At 49.3% G+C, this 16747-nt stretch overlaps 9 protein-coding genes across 9 annotated transcripts; 6 read left to right on the top strand and 3 right to left on the bottom strand.

Moving 5' to 3' along the window:
* Positions 1 to 505: 505 nt before the first annotated feature.
* Positions 506 to 2613, top strand: N7529_011215 (alpha-actinin, sarcomeric (f-actin cross linking protein); the record flags this gene model as incomplete). The annotated part of the gene is made up of 4 exons (XM_057246741.1): positions 506 to 561; positions 614 to 680; positions 756 to 2363; positions 2428 to 2613. The coding sequence occupies 4 exons, from the start codon at positions 506 to 508 to the stop codon at positions 2611 to 2613; spliced, it is 1917 nt and encodes a 638-aa protein (XP_057092090.1).
* A 665-nt stretch (positions 2614 to 3278) lies between these two features.
* Positions 3279 to 4813, bottom strand: N7529_011214 (putative RNA binding protein; the record flags this gene model as incomplete). Its single annotated transcript, XM_057246740.1, has 3 exons — positions 3279 to 3986; positions 4622 to 4711; positions 4775 to 4813. 3 exons carry the CDS (start codon positions 4811 to 4813, stop codon positions 3279 to 3281), a joined length of 837 nt encoding a protein of 278 aa, XP_057092089.1.
* A 978-nt stretch (positions 4814 to 5791) lies between these two features.
* N7529_011213 (uncharacterized protein) lies at positions 5792 to 6625 on the top strand (the record flags this gene model as incomplete). The annotated part of the gene is made up of 1 exon (XM_057246739.1): positions 5792 to 6625. The coding sequence occupies one exon, from the start codon at positions 5792 to 5794 to the stop codon at positions 6623 to 6625; it is 834 nt and encodes a 277-aa protein (XP_057092088.1).
* A 260-nt stretch (positions 6626 to 6885) lies between these two features.
* Positions 6886 to 8479, bottom strand: N7529_011212 (amidohydrolase; the record flags this gene model as incomplete). The annotated part of the gene is made up of 2 exons (XM_057246738.1): positions 6886 to 7944; positions 8009 to 8479. 2 exons carry the CDS (start codon positions 8477 to 8479, stop codon positions 6886 to 6888), a joined length of 1530 nt encoding a protein of 509 aa, XP_057092087.1.
* A 384-nt stretch (positions 8480 to 8863) lies between these two features.
* On the top strand, positions 8864 to 10812 carry N7529_011211 (uncharacterized protein; the record flags this gene model as incomplete). The annotated part of the gene is made up of 4 exons (XM_057246737.1): positions 8864 to 9046; positions 9109 to 9788; positions 9845 to 10304; positions 10372 to 10812. 4 exons carry the CDS (start codon positions 8864 to 8866, stop codon positions 10810 to 10812), a joined length of 1764 nt encoding a protein of 587 aa, XP_057092086.1.
* Positions 10813 to 11271: 459 nt separating this feature from the next.
* N7529_011210 (uncharacterized protein) lies at positions 11272 to 11550 on the top strand (the record flags this gene model as incomplete). The annotated part of the gene is made up of 1 exon (XM_057246736.1): positions 11272 to 11550. One exon carries the CDS (start codon positions 11272 to 11274, stop codon positions 11548 to 11550), a length of 279 nt encoding a protein of 92 aa, XP_057092085.1.
* Positions 11551 to 11960: 410 nt separating this feature from the next.
* On the top strand, positions 11961 to 12389 carry N7529_011209 (uncharacterized protein; the record flags this gene model as incomplete). The annotated part of the gene is made up of 1 exon (XM_057246735.1): positions 11961 to 12389. One exon carries the CDS (start codon positions 11961 to 11963, stop codon positions 12387 to 12389), a length of 429 nt encoding a protein of 142 aa, XP_057092084.1.
* Positions 12390 to 12578: 189 nt separating this feature from the next.
* Positions 12579 to 13562, bottom strand: N7529_011208 (uncharacterized protein; the record flags this gene model as incomplete). Its single annotated transcript, XM_057246734.1, has 1 exon — positions 12579 to 13562. The coding sequence occupies one exon, from the start codon at positions 13560 to 13562 to the stop codon at positions 12579 to 12581; it is 984 nt and encodes a 327-aa protein (XP_057092083.1).
* A 662-nt stretch (positions 13563 to 14224) lies between these two features.
* On the top strand, positions 14225 to 16415 carry N7529_011207 (Zn(II)2Cys6 transcription factor; the record flags this gene model as incomplete). Its single annotated transcript, XM_057246733.1, has 2 exons — positions 14225 to 15898; positions 15951 to 16415. 2 exons carry the CDS (start codon positions 14225 to 14227, stop codon positions 16413 to 16415), a joined length of 2139 nt encoding a protein of 712 aa, XP_057092082.1.
* Positions 16416 to 16747: the final 332 nt, after the last annotated feature.

Below are 16747 nucleotides of genomic sequence, written 5' to 3'. Positions count from 1 at the left end.
TACCCAATACTTACATACTGTATACATATGTATACATGTATATATATGTATGTATTTACTTACTAACTTACCAACTATTTCGTCAATTATCAAGTGATCCCTACTTAAGATGTGCATGTGTTGTTACAGGGGGGTCTATACTTAGAAAGTGGATCAAGGGATTGCATTGCGCTTAACAAATTTTCCTAAAAACTTCCTGAAGATTCACTCTCAACTCCTTGTGAACTTATCTATTATTTTATTTTGTTCCTTTTCAGTTGATTCCAAGATCAAGTCAAGTCAGAACGTCTAGAACACAGAAGAACACACGGTTGCTACGGTGATCTCTCGGGAGAATACACACCCCGCCCGAATTTCAGAAACCCCCCCTTTGTGTTTGATCTCCATCGGAAACCGACCTCGGAAGTCCATTTAGCCTTGATCGTCTTTCATCTCGAACCCTGATCGCTGTCATCTCGATACCCCCACCATTTATTGCCAATCGGCCCTGAATGTCTCCGCAAAGATGTTGACGGTCGAGAAGCAGTGGATTAATGTGCAACAAAAGACCTTCACCAAATGGTATATACCCTGTTACCCCTGCTGCAACTTGAGGCTGACGAGTATTTCTTAGGCTGAATGACAAACTGAAGGCACGGAGCTTGTCTATCGATGACTTGGTCACTGACCTCTCCGACGGTGTATGTTATCCTACCATACCCATGGATCCCCCCACTACTACAACGTCATTTTGCTGATCGCGTGCCCTGGTACAGGTCATTCTCATTCACCTCCTGGAAATCCTTGGAGGGGAGTCCTTAGGTCGATATGCATCGAAACCGAAACTGCGCGTGCAGCGATTCGAAAATGTGAACAAAAGTCTCGACTTCATCAAGGGGAGGAGGATCCAGATGACGAATATTGGCGCAGAGGATATCGTGGATGGAAACCAGAAGATCATCCTGGGATTGATCTGGACCCTGATTCTACGATTCACCATCAGCGACATCAACGAGGAGGGTATGACTGCAAAGGAAGGTCTGCTACTGTGGTGTCAACGGAAGACGGCATGTTACGACGATGTAGAGGTCCGGGACTTCTCTTCTAGCTGGAACAATGGGCTGGCCTTCTGCGCGCTGCTCGATATTCACCGACCCGACTTGATCGACTATGATTCGCTCGATAAGAGTGATCACCGCGGAAACATGAAGCTGGCCTTCGAGATCGCATCCAACGAGATCGGCATTCCGGACTTACTCGACGTCGACGATGTGTGCGACGTACCCAGGCCCGATGAACGCTCCCTCATGACCTACATTGCGTACTGGTTCCATGCTTTCTCTCAACTGGAGAGAGTTGAGAATGCCGGGCGCCGAGTCGAAAAGTTCGTCAACAATATGCATGGCGCGTGGGAAATGCAGAACTCATATGAGCGCCGAGTGAAGGAATTGCTGCGACTGATTCGCGCCCAGCGTGAGCACTGGAAGAGCTCCTCCTTCGAGGGAACCTACAAGGATGTGAAGGAACAAGCCTATCAGTTCTCGCTCTACAAACGCAACGAAAAGCGCCAATGGGTGGCTGAGAAATCTGACCTGGCTGCTTTGCTAGGCAATATCAAGACCAAATTGGGCACATATCGACTCCGTCCTTATGACCCACCCCAAGAATTGAGTCCAGAGAACTGCGACAAAGAGTGGGAAATTCTTACTCGGGACGAGCATGAACGCAGTCAACTTATCAACGAAACAATCCGCGACATCAAGAACCGGCTACGCCGCTCTTTTGCAGACAAAGCAAATGATTTCGCCCTGACCCTGAAAACCTTATCGCTGGCCATCTCCGGACTGGACGGTGATGTCGAGGACCAGTTAGATCACGTCCAGAAATTAAATGGCAACTTGCCCCCTCTCGACGCGTTCCTCGATACCATCGCAGAACTGGACCAACAGTGCGCGGAAGCCAACATTGAAGAAAACGATTTCACCACATATACCCTGGACGAGCTCGCATACGAATTGAGTCTCGTCAAATCCAGCATTTCCAAGAAGCTGGCATTCCTCGACAACCAGATGGTCGCGCGCAGCATGACGAACCTGACACCCATCCAGCTGGAAGAATTCGAATCGGTGTTCCGTCATTTCGATCGCGACGCTTCTAACACTCTCCACGAACTCGAGTTCTCCGCCGCGCTGGCTAGTCTGGGATTAGTCTACGACGAAGACGAAATGCACCAGGTCTACGTGGATGTCTGTGGACCGAACCGCCTGTCGCAGAACGCGGGAGTCAGCTTCGAGCAGTTCATCCGGTTCATGGTCAGCGTTACAGAGGACCAAAACACTGCGGAGCAGGTATTCCAGAGTTTCAAGGAAGTTGCCGATGGCAAGGTATGTATCGATGTTTCTTTCCGTCGATATCTCGTCTCCACACACTAACTGACATCCACCACAGCCCTATGTCACAGAGCTCGATCTCCGCCATTCGCTTATTCCCGACGAAGTCATCGAGCATCTAGTCAAAACAATGCCAACACATGACGGCCCCGATCTTCTCGAGGACCGCGAGTTGGCCAAGTACGACTATATCAGCTTCATGGAGAAGATGCGAGAGGAAAGCAAAAAGAACGGCGAGCAGTAAAAGCGCGTCGTGTCATGGGTGATGGGTGATCTATGCACTGTATTACTGGTGATTCTGGGGGATTTGCACTGGCTAGGTGTTGCTGTGTTTCTGGTGTTTTTCAGGGAGGAGTTTCATGTTCTTAAACCTGGCTCTCTCTGTCTCTCTTGTTTTTCTGAATCTTGCATGCATGCTGGGGTTAGGTGGGTTCCTCTGTTATCGCATATTGGTGCATGCTTTTCTGTCTGTAATCATCAGGATACCATATGAACATTTTGAATTTTTACAATGTTGAGTCTTTCAGATTCCTTCCAAGGTTTCGTTCGAATGTATATTGACATGTATAGCGGGTTAATTATCCCCTCACATCGTCGTAGCGGAAAATGGACCTTGATAACAAGCTCTTTCCGAACTTTCTAGATAATGGGTAGCAAAAGCTGCGTGAAAAGGGGAAAAAACCAGGGAATCCAAATCAGAACCAAATTACAATTTCATGGTTGGAGTAAAGTACAGAGTTTCAGCTCCCGTGCGGAGCATCAGTGATGGAAAGGCAGAGCGGAAATAAAGTCGAATAAATGTCAGGTTGAACAGGTCTCAGGTATAATAGCCAAGACCAAAGGAATATTTCGAACACCAAAGATCCGAGTAGCAAAAGCGAAGTTTCCCGAAAAGTACCGAAGCAGCGATTACTCAATCATGTCAACGTCATCGTCAGCAACAGGCGCACTGGGAGCAGGAGCAGCCTGTTGAGGAGCGCTGGCAGCGGGAGCGGCCTCGTCGCCATTCGCGTTCGCACCACCCCAGTAATCCTCCATCTCTTGGTCGAGTTCCTCTTGAGTCTTGCGGGGACGGGCATTGGAGCGACGGGACTCAGTAGGCGCGGAGCGGTTGTCGCGGCCACCGCGTCGACCTCCACTGCGGCGAGGGGAGCGTGCAGAGCGCTGGCCGGGAACGTAACGGTCGATGTTTTCGGGGGCGGGCTTGGTGACGTCGCTGCGGTGAGCACGGCCGCCGCGGCGGCGGCGACCGGCGTCATCTGGGCTCAGGCTGCGGGCGGCGCGGGGGCGCTCGATGCGATCCATTAGGCTGGGTCGGGGGTGGTGGGCTGAGTCGAGGGGATTGCGGTCACGGCGGCCGGGGATGAGAGATAGGCGGATGGGCTGGCCCTTGGCGTTGGCTCCGTCGTACTCCTGGATTGATGCGTGTGCGTCCTTCAGACGGGCATATGTGATGTGAGCAACTCCCTCTGAGCGGCCGGAGCGGTCGTAGGAAAGAGTGAGGTCGGAGACGGGTCCAATTTGACTGAAGAGATCCTGTTGAGAAGACGAAATTGTTAAACTTGTTTTTGTGTGGGGGTTGAACTTGAGCTGGTTGGAGACATACATCGAGATCAGCTTCGGTGATGTCGTAGTGGAGGTTTTCGACGCGAACTTTAGTCAATGTGCCAGCACTGATATCCTCAATTAGCCCCAGAACAGGTGATTTATATCGATATATCGATATAATCAATATGGATATGCCCGAGAGAAAGCTCCATACCGATCAGAATCAGGTCCTCTGCGGCCTCCTCGGGAAGGGCGGGCTAAAGAAAAATCGTTAGATTGAGTTCAACCATATTGGCTGAATTATCAACTTACAACGATCATCATCAAATTTGTCATGAACCCAGTCGCTAGAAACAAATGTCCGTCAGCCTGATCCAGCCGAAACTGGAATTCGAGGTATAATTACAGGTTGAGATCGACGCGGCCACGGTCTTGAGAGTATGGCTGTTGGTATCGAAAGATGTAGAGTTAGCTCCAAGTCAGCTGATGTACCGTGCAAAGCTCTGTCCATGTCGTTGCCGTGGCGTATTGGCGCGAGTCTCCGACAAACCAGAAGACTGGCTTCGACAGTCACGGAGCAGGAGAATTCGCAGCAGGAGGAATAGGAAGGCGGACCTAATTACCAATTAACATGTTAGCTTCATACCAATGCAAGTTTCTCCTCGTGGATATAGCCTCAATGCCGAGCTGAGGTGAACTCTTACCTTTCTGACGCCGTCGCGTTCGTCGCGACGGCCGGGGTTATTGTTGCGACGGCGGCCACCGCCGCCTCCGGAAGGACGAGCGTTGGGACGCTAGAGAACTTTCAGTCAGCGATGACCTGGAAGATAAGATGGATTCAATTCTTGGTGCCTTACCGTGTCCTCGGCAATGATCTCGTCAAGACTGCGGTCCATGTTAAGATGTGTTGTGGTATGTGTGGGTGATCTGAAAGAGGAGACAAATAAGAATCAGTGTAGCTTTGCTGATTCTGACCAGTGTAGAGAAAATGAAAAAGGGAGGATGTTGTTTTTGGATAAAATGAGCCGCAGGATGGATTGTCTTCATCGGCCCCAGATGATCGCGCATCGGAGCTGATCACATGACCAAATATATGGATCCACTTTCTACCTGGAAGACGTTGAGATGTTTACCTGTGATAGATCTCGACAGGAATAAGAAGGGGATATTCAGGGGCGGCAACGGATTACGGGTGTCAGCGCGGGGGGAGGTTATCACTACTGGCTACAATATATAAGCTCACTGGTCTGCTCACTGAGCGAATCTACCCACTCACTGAGCACAACCTGATCGTAGGATTGATTGTATGGTGAGCAGTTACCTCAATAGAATGGAACACGCTAGCCCCGTTTATGTAAAACCGCCCTGTTCAATTTGCCTGGATAGCCCCATAAAAACAGCACTCCCATCAACAATTTGACGGTGCATTTGGCTACACATACTACTATTCATTGCGCCTCGATAACGCTTACTGGCTGATCACCCACTCGGTCAGACTATATGCTCCTAGGAATCCTTCGCCTATCTAGAGGAGCACTAGGCTAAGGGGAATTATATAGGTCTACTCTAAAACTAGAACTCTTGCACTGAATAAGCGTCTATAAAGAAAAGATTGTTCACTATTCTATCCTACTAAATTATCTTGACTGAAGCCCCCGCCAGCTTCAGTTCCGGTGGCTAGTCAAAGGCCCTTCGTCATTATGAAGTAACCTTACTATATATACCTCCTCAGAGACAGCGACGTACACATCATTTTTGTTTGCTACAAATTTGCAGGAAATTGGAAGCGAAACCAAATTCATTAAGGAAATCTTTGAATCTACCATCTATAATTCCCGTCGTCCTCTCCTATCTCAATATATTATATGACCGAAATGCCGATGCAAAATGGTGACTACGAGCTTAGTCTCGGTGGCAGCTTTCTTCAAGATCTTCCCTCTTCGATTAAACGATATACATACCGCGGGGAATCAGACTTCTTTGACATCTTGGAGTCCTATTCCGCTCATTTCGAAGCCTCCCCCCACGCAAGCGAGTTCCTCCTCTTTCATGCAAGCAAAGAGACTATCGATACCCTTATCGACAACGAAGATACTTCTCCTATCGCGAAATACCTCACTTCATTTGACACCAACGAACAACTTTTTTTAGTCAGGATGCCGTCAACTCCACACAGTGGAGCGTGCGTCGCTATGCACAATATGATCATAGAGGCCATACAACCGATGGGGTTGTTCACTTCTCTCAGAGGGTATACAGATAGAGACATCAGAGGAGCGTTCCGAGGAAAGCAGGCAGACTTTGCCTGGGGACCAAGAAGGACCGCTCATGGGATACCTCGTTCACCATCCGTTACTCTCGAAGTAGCGTACTCGGAAAATGACGTCAAACTAAACTCCGATGTGCGCTTCTGGCTTAATCCTGACGATGGAAAAGCAAACGTATGCTTGACACTTCGGGTTGGTCGGTCTCAGCCAGAAATCCGGATTGAGAAGTGGGAGAATCAGAACGACCGTATCCATCGCTCCCAAGTTATCTGGATTACCAAGAGTGGAAACCAGATCAACGTCAGTCACCATCCTCTTGTCATCTCGTTTGAAAGTCTGTTCTGTCGCCCATTATCCTGTCCACGGGAGAAAGATTTGGAATTCTCACAGCAACAGCTGAAGGAGCTCGCGGAGATGATTTGGGAAGACCAATGCTGGTGATCTCTCCTTAGAGAACCAATGACCAAGCGAGTCCTGAGTTGGGTTTGATATTATTCTTCGTATTGTTCTGGTGGGACCCAACCATCCTCTTGCATAGACTGCCCATTAATCGTCACTTCAGCCCAGAACAAAAGTTAAGGTTCCAAAATTATTGTTAAGAGAAATTAAAGATGTTTTTTTTTTAAAATAATCGGAGTAAAGTAAGAGATCATTTATCTATTTCATGTGTCAATGCTTACAAGATGGCAGTATGCTTTCTCTCAGATATAATTCCATGGTGCCATGAGTTTTCCACCAATCTCTTGCCTCTGGTCACGGCCATGATTACATCGCTGGAGGAGACCCTCGACAGCCTCCTGCGCCATGTGAATAATGTTCATCTCTTCTGTCCGTCCCCCTCGTACCAGCCTGCCTTCTCTGACCAGTATCACTCCATTCACCACTGTCATATCCACATCGCGACCGGTACACCCATGAACTACCGTGGTGACAGGACTAACCGCGCTTCTCGAGGACCGGCTGTTCCACGGCACGGCCCCAAGCCCACCAGCTCCGTACGGATCCACCACCACAAAGTCGGCCTTTTTCCCTTCTTCGAGACTTCCAATCTCATGCTCAAGACCCAATGCTTTCGCACCGTTGATGGTGGCCATCTCCAAGGCAGTCTCGGCAGGAATGAGACTCGCATCATGTTGGACGCCTTTGTGAAGAATTGCGGCCAAATGCATTTCTTGGAACATATCATAATGGTTGGAGCAAGGCGCACCATCAGTGCCGAGGGATACGTTAACCGGTGAGGGTGCTGAAAGCATGGATGGCACTGGAGCCACGCCGGATGCCAATTTGAGATTGGAACTCGGGTTATGCGCGACCGAGGTCTGAGTACTGGCGAGTAACGGGATATCGATCTCATTGTCCAGGTTGACCATATGTGCTAACACCAGTCGATGAGAAAGCTGATCAGGGCCTTGGACCGAGGGTGTCCTTTGTCCACACAGCTTCGCGTCTCGAATAAACTCCATCGCGCTGCACTGATACGTATCTCGGTATATCTCTCGGTCTCGTGGGGCTTCGGCGCAGTGCATTGTTGTGGAAATTCCATGTTTGGCACAAGTCTCACCCAATTCGAGGTAATGCAAGATTGAGGTGCCGCGCGGTGTACCAGCGGCCGCCCATACGTGGATTCGACCCTCGTGGCTGTCATCATGTGTCTCGTGTGCTTTCAGCAGTTCCGGGATTGACATTGCGAGCAGATCTTGGTCTCTCGGATCGGTGATTGACAGCTGTCGATTCGTTTCGGTAAACTTGACCAATTTGCCCTGCCGGGAATCCCATTATTAGCTCACTAATCTCTTATGCGTCGCATCGGATGTGCATGCTCACAAGACACCCTCTGATCCCCATTTCGCCAGCCACTTCACAAATTGCATCGAAGCCGGCACGGTAAGTCAGCATTGGGTCAAGGAAACATGTCGTCCCAGTCTTTAGCATCTCCGCCATAGTCAAGCGTGCAGCTCGGACTCCATCGTCTCCTTGGAATGATGCTTCCAGCGGCCAAATCGCATCGCACAGCCAATTATGCAGTGGAAGATCTTCTGCCAGTCCTCGAAGAAGAGATTGAACCAGATGGGCATGGGTGTTGATCAATCCCGGAATGATGATCTTCCCATCACAATAGATTCTCTCTACATCCGAGGGCAACTCGTCCAGATATGGACATTTTCCGACTGCGGTAATACGATCATTATCGATTCGGAGGTAGCCTTCACGGATCACCTCACGTCGTTCATTGACTGTGATGATGGTTGCGCGCTCGAAGAGTTTGCAACTGGTAATAGCTGTTGTCGTAGACATAATGGGCGTAGCGATCGACGCGCAGTTTCAATTATTTACACTGAAAGATAACATGGTGATTCCCAGAACTAATTATCTTTTTCCAGATCGCGGATTACTGGCGCATCCCGGGTTTCCTCAGGACCTCGGCCGAGGCCAAGCCATCTCGCTTGCTTATCATTGCCCACGGGCCCCCGATAGCTTAACGTGATCCTCCGCGATACAGCCCGGGGAAAGAGATACGATGCAAGAGATATGACCATCATCTTCCGATTGCCTTCGAATACGTGATGATGTGGTATATATCGGACGCCTTCGACGTCCCGTCGAGGCGAGAGACTACATGCAATGCCTGCAAGCCGGCAGCTAAAGAAACCAGGTTTTTCTTGAGACTTGTTGATCATCATGGATGCCACACGGAGGCTACCGGAGAAAAAGCAGTCCGAGATGCCGGTCACTTCTTCTTTTGATACATACGAGACGGGGGACAGAGACTCACGCATCGTCGAGATCGCGCCCATCGCCGAGACCCGATGGCAATACCTTTGCCGTCACTTTACTACTAGGGATGGATGGATTGGCAACTACGTACGTCGGACTAAAGCTGCATGTCGATGCGAGTCCTTGAGAACTAACTTTGTCAAATCAAGGACTATGCATATCTTGTCACGCCGAACATCTGGCCATTGAACAAAAAGTACAAGGATTATCAAGCCCCCTTCTATGGATTGAACGATGAAGTCCCAATCCTTCTTACTATCATCCTCGGCCTGCAACATGCATTGACTATGATTGGATCGATCGTATCACCTCCTTTGGCAATTGCAAGCGGTGCTTTCCACCTTGACGCAGACAAGAGCCAGTACCTCGTGTCCGCAGCCTTCATCACCACTGGCATCGCAACCGCTCTCCAAGTGACGCGGGTGCACTTCGCTAAAACCCCCTTCTACATCGGTACTGGTCTTCTCTCAGTGGTTGCTCCTACTTTCGATGTCTTGGCCATCGCGTTCAGTTATTCTGATATGCGCTATGCGAATGGGACGTGTCCAACAGCATCTGATGGTTCTAAGCTACCGTGCCCTGATGCATGGGGCGCAATGCTAGGAACTATTCTTTGTACCGTCTGGATTCAGATACTGCTTTCTTTTGTCCCGCCTAAGACTCTGAACCGTATCTTCCCGAAGGTTGTCACTGGTACCCTCCTACTCCTCGTTGGCGTGTACCTTATTTCGAGCGGCATGGAGAACTGGGGTGGTAGCTCCAACTGTGATGGCGGTAGTGGGTACTATGCACTTTGCCCAAACACCGCGGCTCCTAGGCCATTACCTTGGTAAGACTGTGAATCTACACGAGTCTCATTGATATGGACACTGACGGCGTATACAGGGGTGATCCGAAACTGATAGGCCTTGGCTTCAGCGTTTTTATCACCATTATTTTTGTCGAACTTTTCGGCTCACCACTGATGCGTTCCGCATCGGTCGTCCTCGGCTTGGCCATGGGTTGCGTAATCTCTGGTGCAACTGGGTACTGGTCGCGAGAGAATATTGATGCAGCCCCCGTTGCTACATTCCTCTGGGTTGAGACATTCAAATTGTCGGTAGATGGAGCATTGGCGTTGCCCCTTCTAATTATGTTCATTTGCGAAGCAGTCAGCTGCATGCCTGACATCCTTGCCACCGCAGAGATCTCGGGGGTAGACATTGATGGGATCGAATTCAACAGTCGAATCCAGGGCGGTATCCTGTGCGACGGTGTGGGCAGTTTGGTCAGCGCCTTGGGTACTGGGTTGCCCATGGTTAGCCAGGCAGGAAATAACGGTGTCATTTCTTTGACAGGATGTGCGGTATGTGTCCAACTACTTCCATATAAACACAAACACGACCTTTGGCTAATCTAATCACCTCACACAGAGCCGAAGAGCAGGCTGGTGTGCGGCAGCCTTCCTAGTCCTCATGGGCATCTTCGGCAAATTCGGAGCAGTCTTCGGTTCAATGCCCCCATCCGTCCTGGGAGGGATGCAAGTCTTCTTATACAGCACTATCGTTGTCGCCGGTGTCAAGGTCCTCAGTCTAGTCGAGTTTACTCGCCGGAATCGGTTTATTCTAACCGCTGCCCTAGGCATTGGATTCATGGACATTGTATCCCCAAGCTGGTTTGCCAAGATTCTGGCTTATGAGGGGTCAAACGTACGATTACAGGGCTTTGAGCAGGGTATCAATCTCATGGTTGAAACTCCTTTTATCATCTCGGCGGTTGTCGGTGTGATTTTGAATTTTATTCTTCCGCATGATGGTAGTAAGAAGGTGGAATTGGTGGATGGTCGAGATGGTCGGCCGGCTCTTCCCACCTAGCGGAGATTTGTTGAACGGATGTATGGATTCTAGTAATAATAACCACTAGAGATATTGCATAATTAATTGCGTGGGCGGCTTGCCTAACCCTTATAGCCGCTCTATGACCGCTGTAAATCTACTGCCATTGCTTTGATCGAGGATACGGACCCCGAGGGAATAGTGACAGTGTCCACCAGAGTCACTGTTCCTATCACGTTCTTCAATAACGCTCTAGAATCACTCAGATCTGAAAAGGGGCTCCCGCAGGTTCATATAGAGCCGTATGTATCATCGTTCTACTTGTTTTGGTTATCAACCGTGTGAATGCACCCCGTTCCATCGTCAAAGGGCGGAAGACGGTCCGTGAACGATGATTATCCCACTGCCAGATCTGCAGATGCTATCTTTCAGAGTACTTAAAGTTGATAGTAGAATACTTTGGATATCCTGCCTTCAAGATCATCCATATGATTCATAATGGACAAAAATCAACGAATTGTTATCATTGGAGCTGGCGTCTTCGGGCTTGGGGCAGCCCTGCGATTCAAAGAAGAGGGTTATACTTCAGTCACAGTCCTCGATCGCTCCATGCCACCTGTCGCAGATGGTTTGAGCAACGATATCTCTCGTATCATTCGATTTGACTATGGTGATGCTATCTACACAGAAATCGCCAAAGAGGCGTACGACGTGTGGGAGACCCCAGAGTTCAATGTTGCATTTTACCCCACGCCCTGTCTCTGGGTATGCCAGTAGGGTACTGCCGACCAACCTGTTCAATAACGAGCTCAAGAGTATAGCACAAAGACCAAGCGCGTCCTTACTGAAATGAGGCAACCATGGCATGTCGTGACGAGCGTGGAGGCAGCCAAGGAAAGATTTCCTGAACTCACGGGACGCTTGGCTACGCCTGGTTTTGATGGGTTCTACAATACCAACGCTGGCTGAGCTGATGCTGGTAAGGCTATTGCTCATCTCGCTGCCCGGTGTAACTACGCTGGTTTGTCATTCATGATAGGTCCCAACGGCCACGTCACGGATTTCGAGAAGAGTGCCGATTACAGCATCAAGTATGTTCGCACAGCGGACGGCAACAAAGTGGAAGATGATAATTCATCGTGGCCACGGGTGCATGGACTCCCAGTTTGGTGCCAGTGTGGAACTCGATGCTCGGAGCCGGTCAGATTGTCGGTTATCTACGACTCACTCCGGAAGAAGCTGTCCAACTTAAGAAGATGCCCATTTATTTCAATTTCTCGACTGGATTCTCTCGTTTTCCGCCACACGATGGCACTGATTATTTGAAAGTAGCCGTTCCTGGCGTTGGATACACTCGAAATAATGAGAAAGCGAATGTGTCGTCACCTCCAACAAACTCCGTTGCTGCGCGAGCTACAGCGCCTGCATCGCCAGCAAGCACAACTATGGGAGAAAAACTCGTTGCGCCTGCCGACAGTCTGATGGCTAACACCCCTTGGTGTTGGACCGAACCTTTACAGTTCATTGATATAGAAAGCCTTGGCTATCCCGAGTCAGAGTCCACGATGGGCAATGTCGACGGATTTTCCACTTGGTGGGATTTTGGAAACTTATAAGAGTATTCTATTCATTCATCCATCTCTATTTCTCACTCGGCAAGCGTTTCAGGTCCACAAACATGACAACCAAACAGTATTCAAGACCTCATAAGATCCTAAGGCTACTACACTAGCTTTGGCCCGAAGCAAATCCCTAACAAATGTTGCCCAGATCTGTCCCTCACGCGATTCAAATCCCCATCCAATCTATGCCGCCGCGACCATTTTCAACTTCTCCTGCAACGCAGCAAAATTCCTCTTCATCGCACTCTCGGTAAACTGGGCCCCGGTCACCATTGGATACTTTTTCAACGGCCCTTGGATCAATGCATCCTTGCAGGGCTGATTGAAGTATGCAATGCTGTATCGGTCCCCAAAATAATCCCCAGACTCACAAGGCGCCTTAACCCGGTGGAACGTCGACTTGAACCGATCATCCGACCATGACATGAGCAAGTCTCCAATGTTACACACGATTTCCCCAGTTTTCGCCTCCACCTTGGTCCATTTGTCTCCAATGCCGAACTCGGTAACGGATTCCCGACCGGGACAGATCTCCAGCCCGCTCTGCCCTTCTTTCTGAAACAATAGAGTCAGAAAGTCCCAATCGGCATGTGCCCCTGCACGATGATACTCTTTCCCATCGGCTTCCTCCGGCAACGCAAAGTAATGAAGTAACCGCATGGTGGTTTGAGAGTCCGACCGTGACACATCGTGACACTTGATGAAGAAGTCATCTGGGAATCCCAGGCCCCGAGCAAAACACCGCATAAGACATTCTGATATTTGTTGCACGCGATGCATAAATGCCAGAGCGGTGGTTTCGAACCCGGGGAGGTGCTCGTCAGCGACCCATAATCCCTTCATGTTGTCTCCGAATTGAAGTTGATAGGACTCTTTGCTGTCTGGCTTGCCCGTTGATGGTCGGATTTGTGAGTTCTTCTCCCATCCGACATTGTTGGAATTCCACGGTACGGTCGCTTTGGCGTCGTCAGGTAGGTCGAAGAAGCTCTTTGACTTTGAGAAAATAGATTCGATGTCTTCCTTGGAGATCCCATGATCGATCAATGTGAAGAATCCCACATTTTTGGCCGCGTCAATCAGCTCTGCCGTAATGGTGTCTATTCGGTTATCGAAATCGGCGAGGGAGATTTGGGGAATAGGGCGCTCGACGTATTGAGTTTGAGACATCGTGCTTGTTTTCGTGATGTTCGAGAGCAGGTGAGTCGAAATTCGTCGATGCCTTCTGATCTTTCTAGCACAAACACAAGGATGCGACCGGTTCAGTCATATATAGACAGTCGTTGGCCGTGACTTTTGCTCAACGCTCCGATACCTGCACTACTTATCTCCAGCCTCGGCCGACCCCCTCGGCCGAGCTCTTCATTCTTGCAGGTCACCCTCGATGTCCCCCAAACCACATTGATTTTGGGATAATGCTACACACGACCCTACATGCCTAACGATGTAAGACTAACTGTCAGGATTAGAACATGAGATTATTTCTATTTACTTCGTAGAGGAGCGAGTTGTTGCTCTGGAAGCCTTCGGCCGAAGTCGTCAACAAAAGCATTTGGGTCATTGCAGGCTCGAGCGACCGGTAATAAAGACGTGGTTTCTGTTTTCTGTAATTCCATTCGTCAAAATCACTGCCTTATGTCTATGAACCCCATATTCCGCCTTCAAGGTATCTATTATGGAGGATAGGGACCGAATAGAGTAGTGTAGAGAGATAAGTAACTCACCAATTGTGCGTAATCGCGTAAAACCGCCGACCTCCCGAGGCAGCAGATAAGACAATCATATCATAGCCTCTGCTCTTCTACTTCATCCATACCCAATTCCAAGGCAGAATGAGCAGTGGCATTCACCGGGCACGCCTGGCGTGTGTGGAATGTACACGACGTAAAGTCAAATGCGACAAGATCCTCCCATGTCGTAATTGCACCAGAAAAGGATATCGATGTACTCGGCCGCGCGAGCGGGACTCTCCGAACCCGAGTATTCCTCAATCCGGGGGACGAAGTGAGCGAGAAACTCTAGCACGGCCGAGCGTAGATGCTTCCAGGACCATCGAAATACTTCAAAACAGAGTTGCCGAGCTTGAAGTCTCGCTCAGCGAGGCTAGGAACTCGCTACTTCGGCCGCGAACATCCGCGCTCGATCCTGAAAGACACGATGCCGCATTCTCCCCGGCCGAGGCAATATCCGTCGACCATTTGACTGTTCCCACACCTTACTCGGTGCACGTTGAATCAGATACAAATCCGAAAGAGGTAGAAGATGCTGCAACAATACTGGAGTTTCTGGCTTGGGGTCGTCGCAAAGATCCTTCCTACCAGGATGAGATTGTTAAGCGAAACAACTTAGATCATTCGCCAGGGGATGTACCCGCTGACGATGAATGGGAGGATATGCGTATGCCAGGACCTCCAGTCGCTGCTCTCTGTCAGGCACTACTTCCCGCAAGACAAAAGGTCTACCAACTCGCCAAATACCACTGCGAATGCTTGCTCTGGTACCATGGAGCTTTTCATGCAGCTACCTTCCTAAAGGAGCTAGACGAATTCTACGAAAAAGCAAATGGAAAGGTAGCAAATCCGGGAGTCAATTTGCAGTGGATCTCCTTCTTGTTTGCAGTCCTCACGGGAGCGATGGCGTGTGCACCAAGGTCGACTGCGCAGGCATGGGGTTTCCGTGAGCGAGAGCGAGATACCTTATCCAAGCGGTGGCTGAAAGCCTCAATAACATGTTTACATCAAGCTGACTATATGGCAAATCATTCAATCTACTCCCTCGAAGCCATCGCCAGTCTCACCATCTCAGCCCACATGCTCGGCCATTCCAACGGTTTCTCGGTACTATTGGCATCAGCTGTGCGAATCGCCCAGGGACTGGGATTACACCAACTCGGAAGCGATGATAATTCACAGTCGATTGATTCGGTGAAAAGGGAGATTGGTCGCCGTGTTTGGTGTCAGCTTTGTCTCCAGGATTGGTTTTCCATTCCATACACCGAAAGCTATCTAATCCATCGAGCATGTTTTACCACAGAAAGACCCCTAAACTGCGACGATGAGATAAACAATCTTTCAGAAAATCACCCTACCGTGACGAGCCACTCACGTCTAAAATACAAGATTGCTGCCTTGATGCCAGACCTTCAAGACGATATAACCTCATGCAATACTCTCTACACCCGGTACGAAGAGGTGCTCAAATATGATCGTCGATTACGAACCTTGGCGACTCAACATTTACCATACTACTTACAAAATGTTCCCCTAGACCCATCGTGGCCATGCTACGTAAATTGGGCTCGGCGCAGTCTGGCCATCAGCTCCGCTCATAAGGTGATCATGATTCATAGGAAGTTTCTAAATTTGAGCTTCGTCAATCCAATGTTTGAGTTCACTCGGAGGACCTGTGTGGCTGCATCAAGAACTATAATTAAGGAGCAAAAGGAAGCTACACGTAACGGGGGGCCTATGATATGGATACATCAAGCATTTAGTGTCACGGCAAGCGTGAGTTATCGAAATTCACCACATATTCAAACTGATAACTGATTATTGGAAGATCATTTTGTGTCTGGATATGTTCCACCAGCCTTTCCCAGACCGTCAAGCCTCTGAGCATCGGCAGCTTATTGAAGACGGAATTGAAATTTTATCACATTGTGATACCGATATGATTGCTCAACGAGGCGTATCTCTTCTCCGGGCAATGCTCGAAGCTGAACAGAACCAACCCCGAGAAAGGAGATTTGGGGTTGAACCACCAGAATCGCCGCTTCTACGCGACACCATCCCTAGAGAAAACGGCTTGGACATTGCAGCCATCATTCAGACTTTTTACCAACAAGATCGAGCGAGTATTACCGAGCACTGTCGACCAGCCCTTGGTGGGCCATCTCTTTCAAGGACTACAGGGCATAGCCGTTGGCCTGATCTATCAAATGATACCTCGGGGATTATGCCCGGTGTTGATTATATGGAGGGCTTAGATGATATCCTAAGCTTGGCAACGAATTATTTCAACTAGAGAACGGATTGCACGATTGTTGCATGGTAAATCTTATTTTTTTGGCATTCATTTTCTTGAAAATATGCACCTTTTCAATTTCAGTGCGTAGTTGTGGGGGGGGTATGGGATGAATGAAAAGCGGCTAGCCGGGTGAAGAACATCGGCAATCTCGCCCAAGTTGTACAGAATAGTAACAAGCATGACAAATCCTAGACCACCACTGATCAGGGCAGTCGACACCATGCACCATGGAACAACAAGAGCTGCATTTTGGACCTCCTCGGCCATTGCAAGTCAGCATTATGTGTACCTCAAACGAGTGCATCTTCACTTACCCATATGAGTTGCAG

This window comes from Penicillium soppii (genome assembly GCF_028829465.1).
Source record: "Penicillium soppii strain IBT 18220 chromosome Unknown utg000010l, whole genome shotgun sequence".
NCBI classification, from domain to species: Eukaryota; Fungi; Ascomycota; class Eurotiomycetes; order Eurotiales; family Aspergillaceae; genus Penicillium; species Penicillium soppii.
This window is presented reverse-complemented; position numbering and strand designations above follow the sequence as displayed.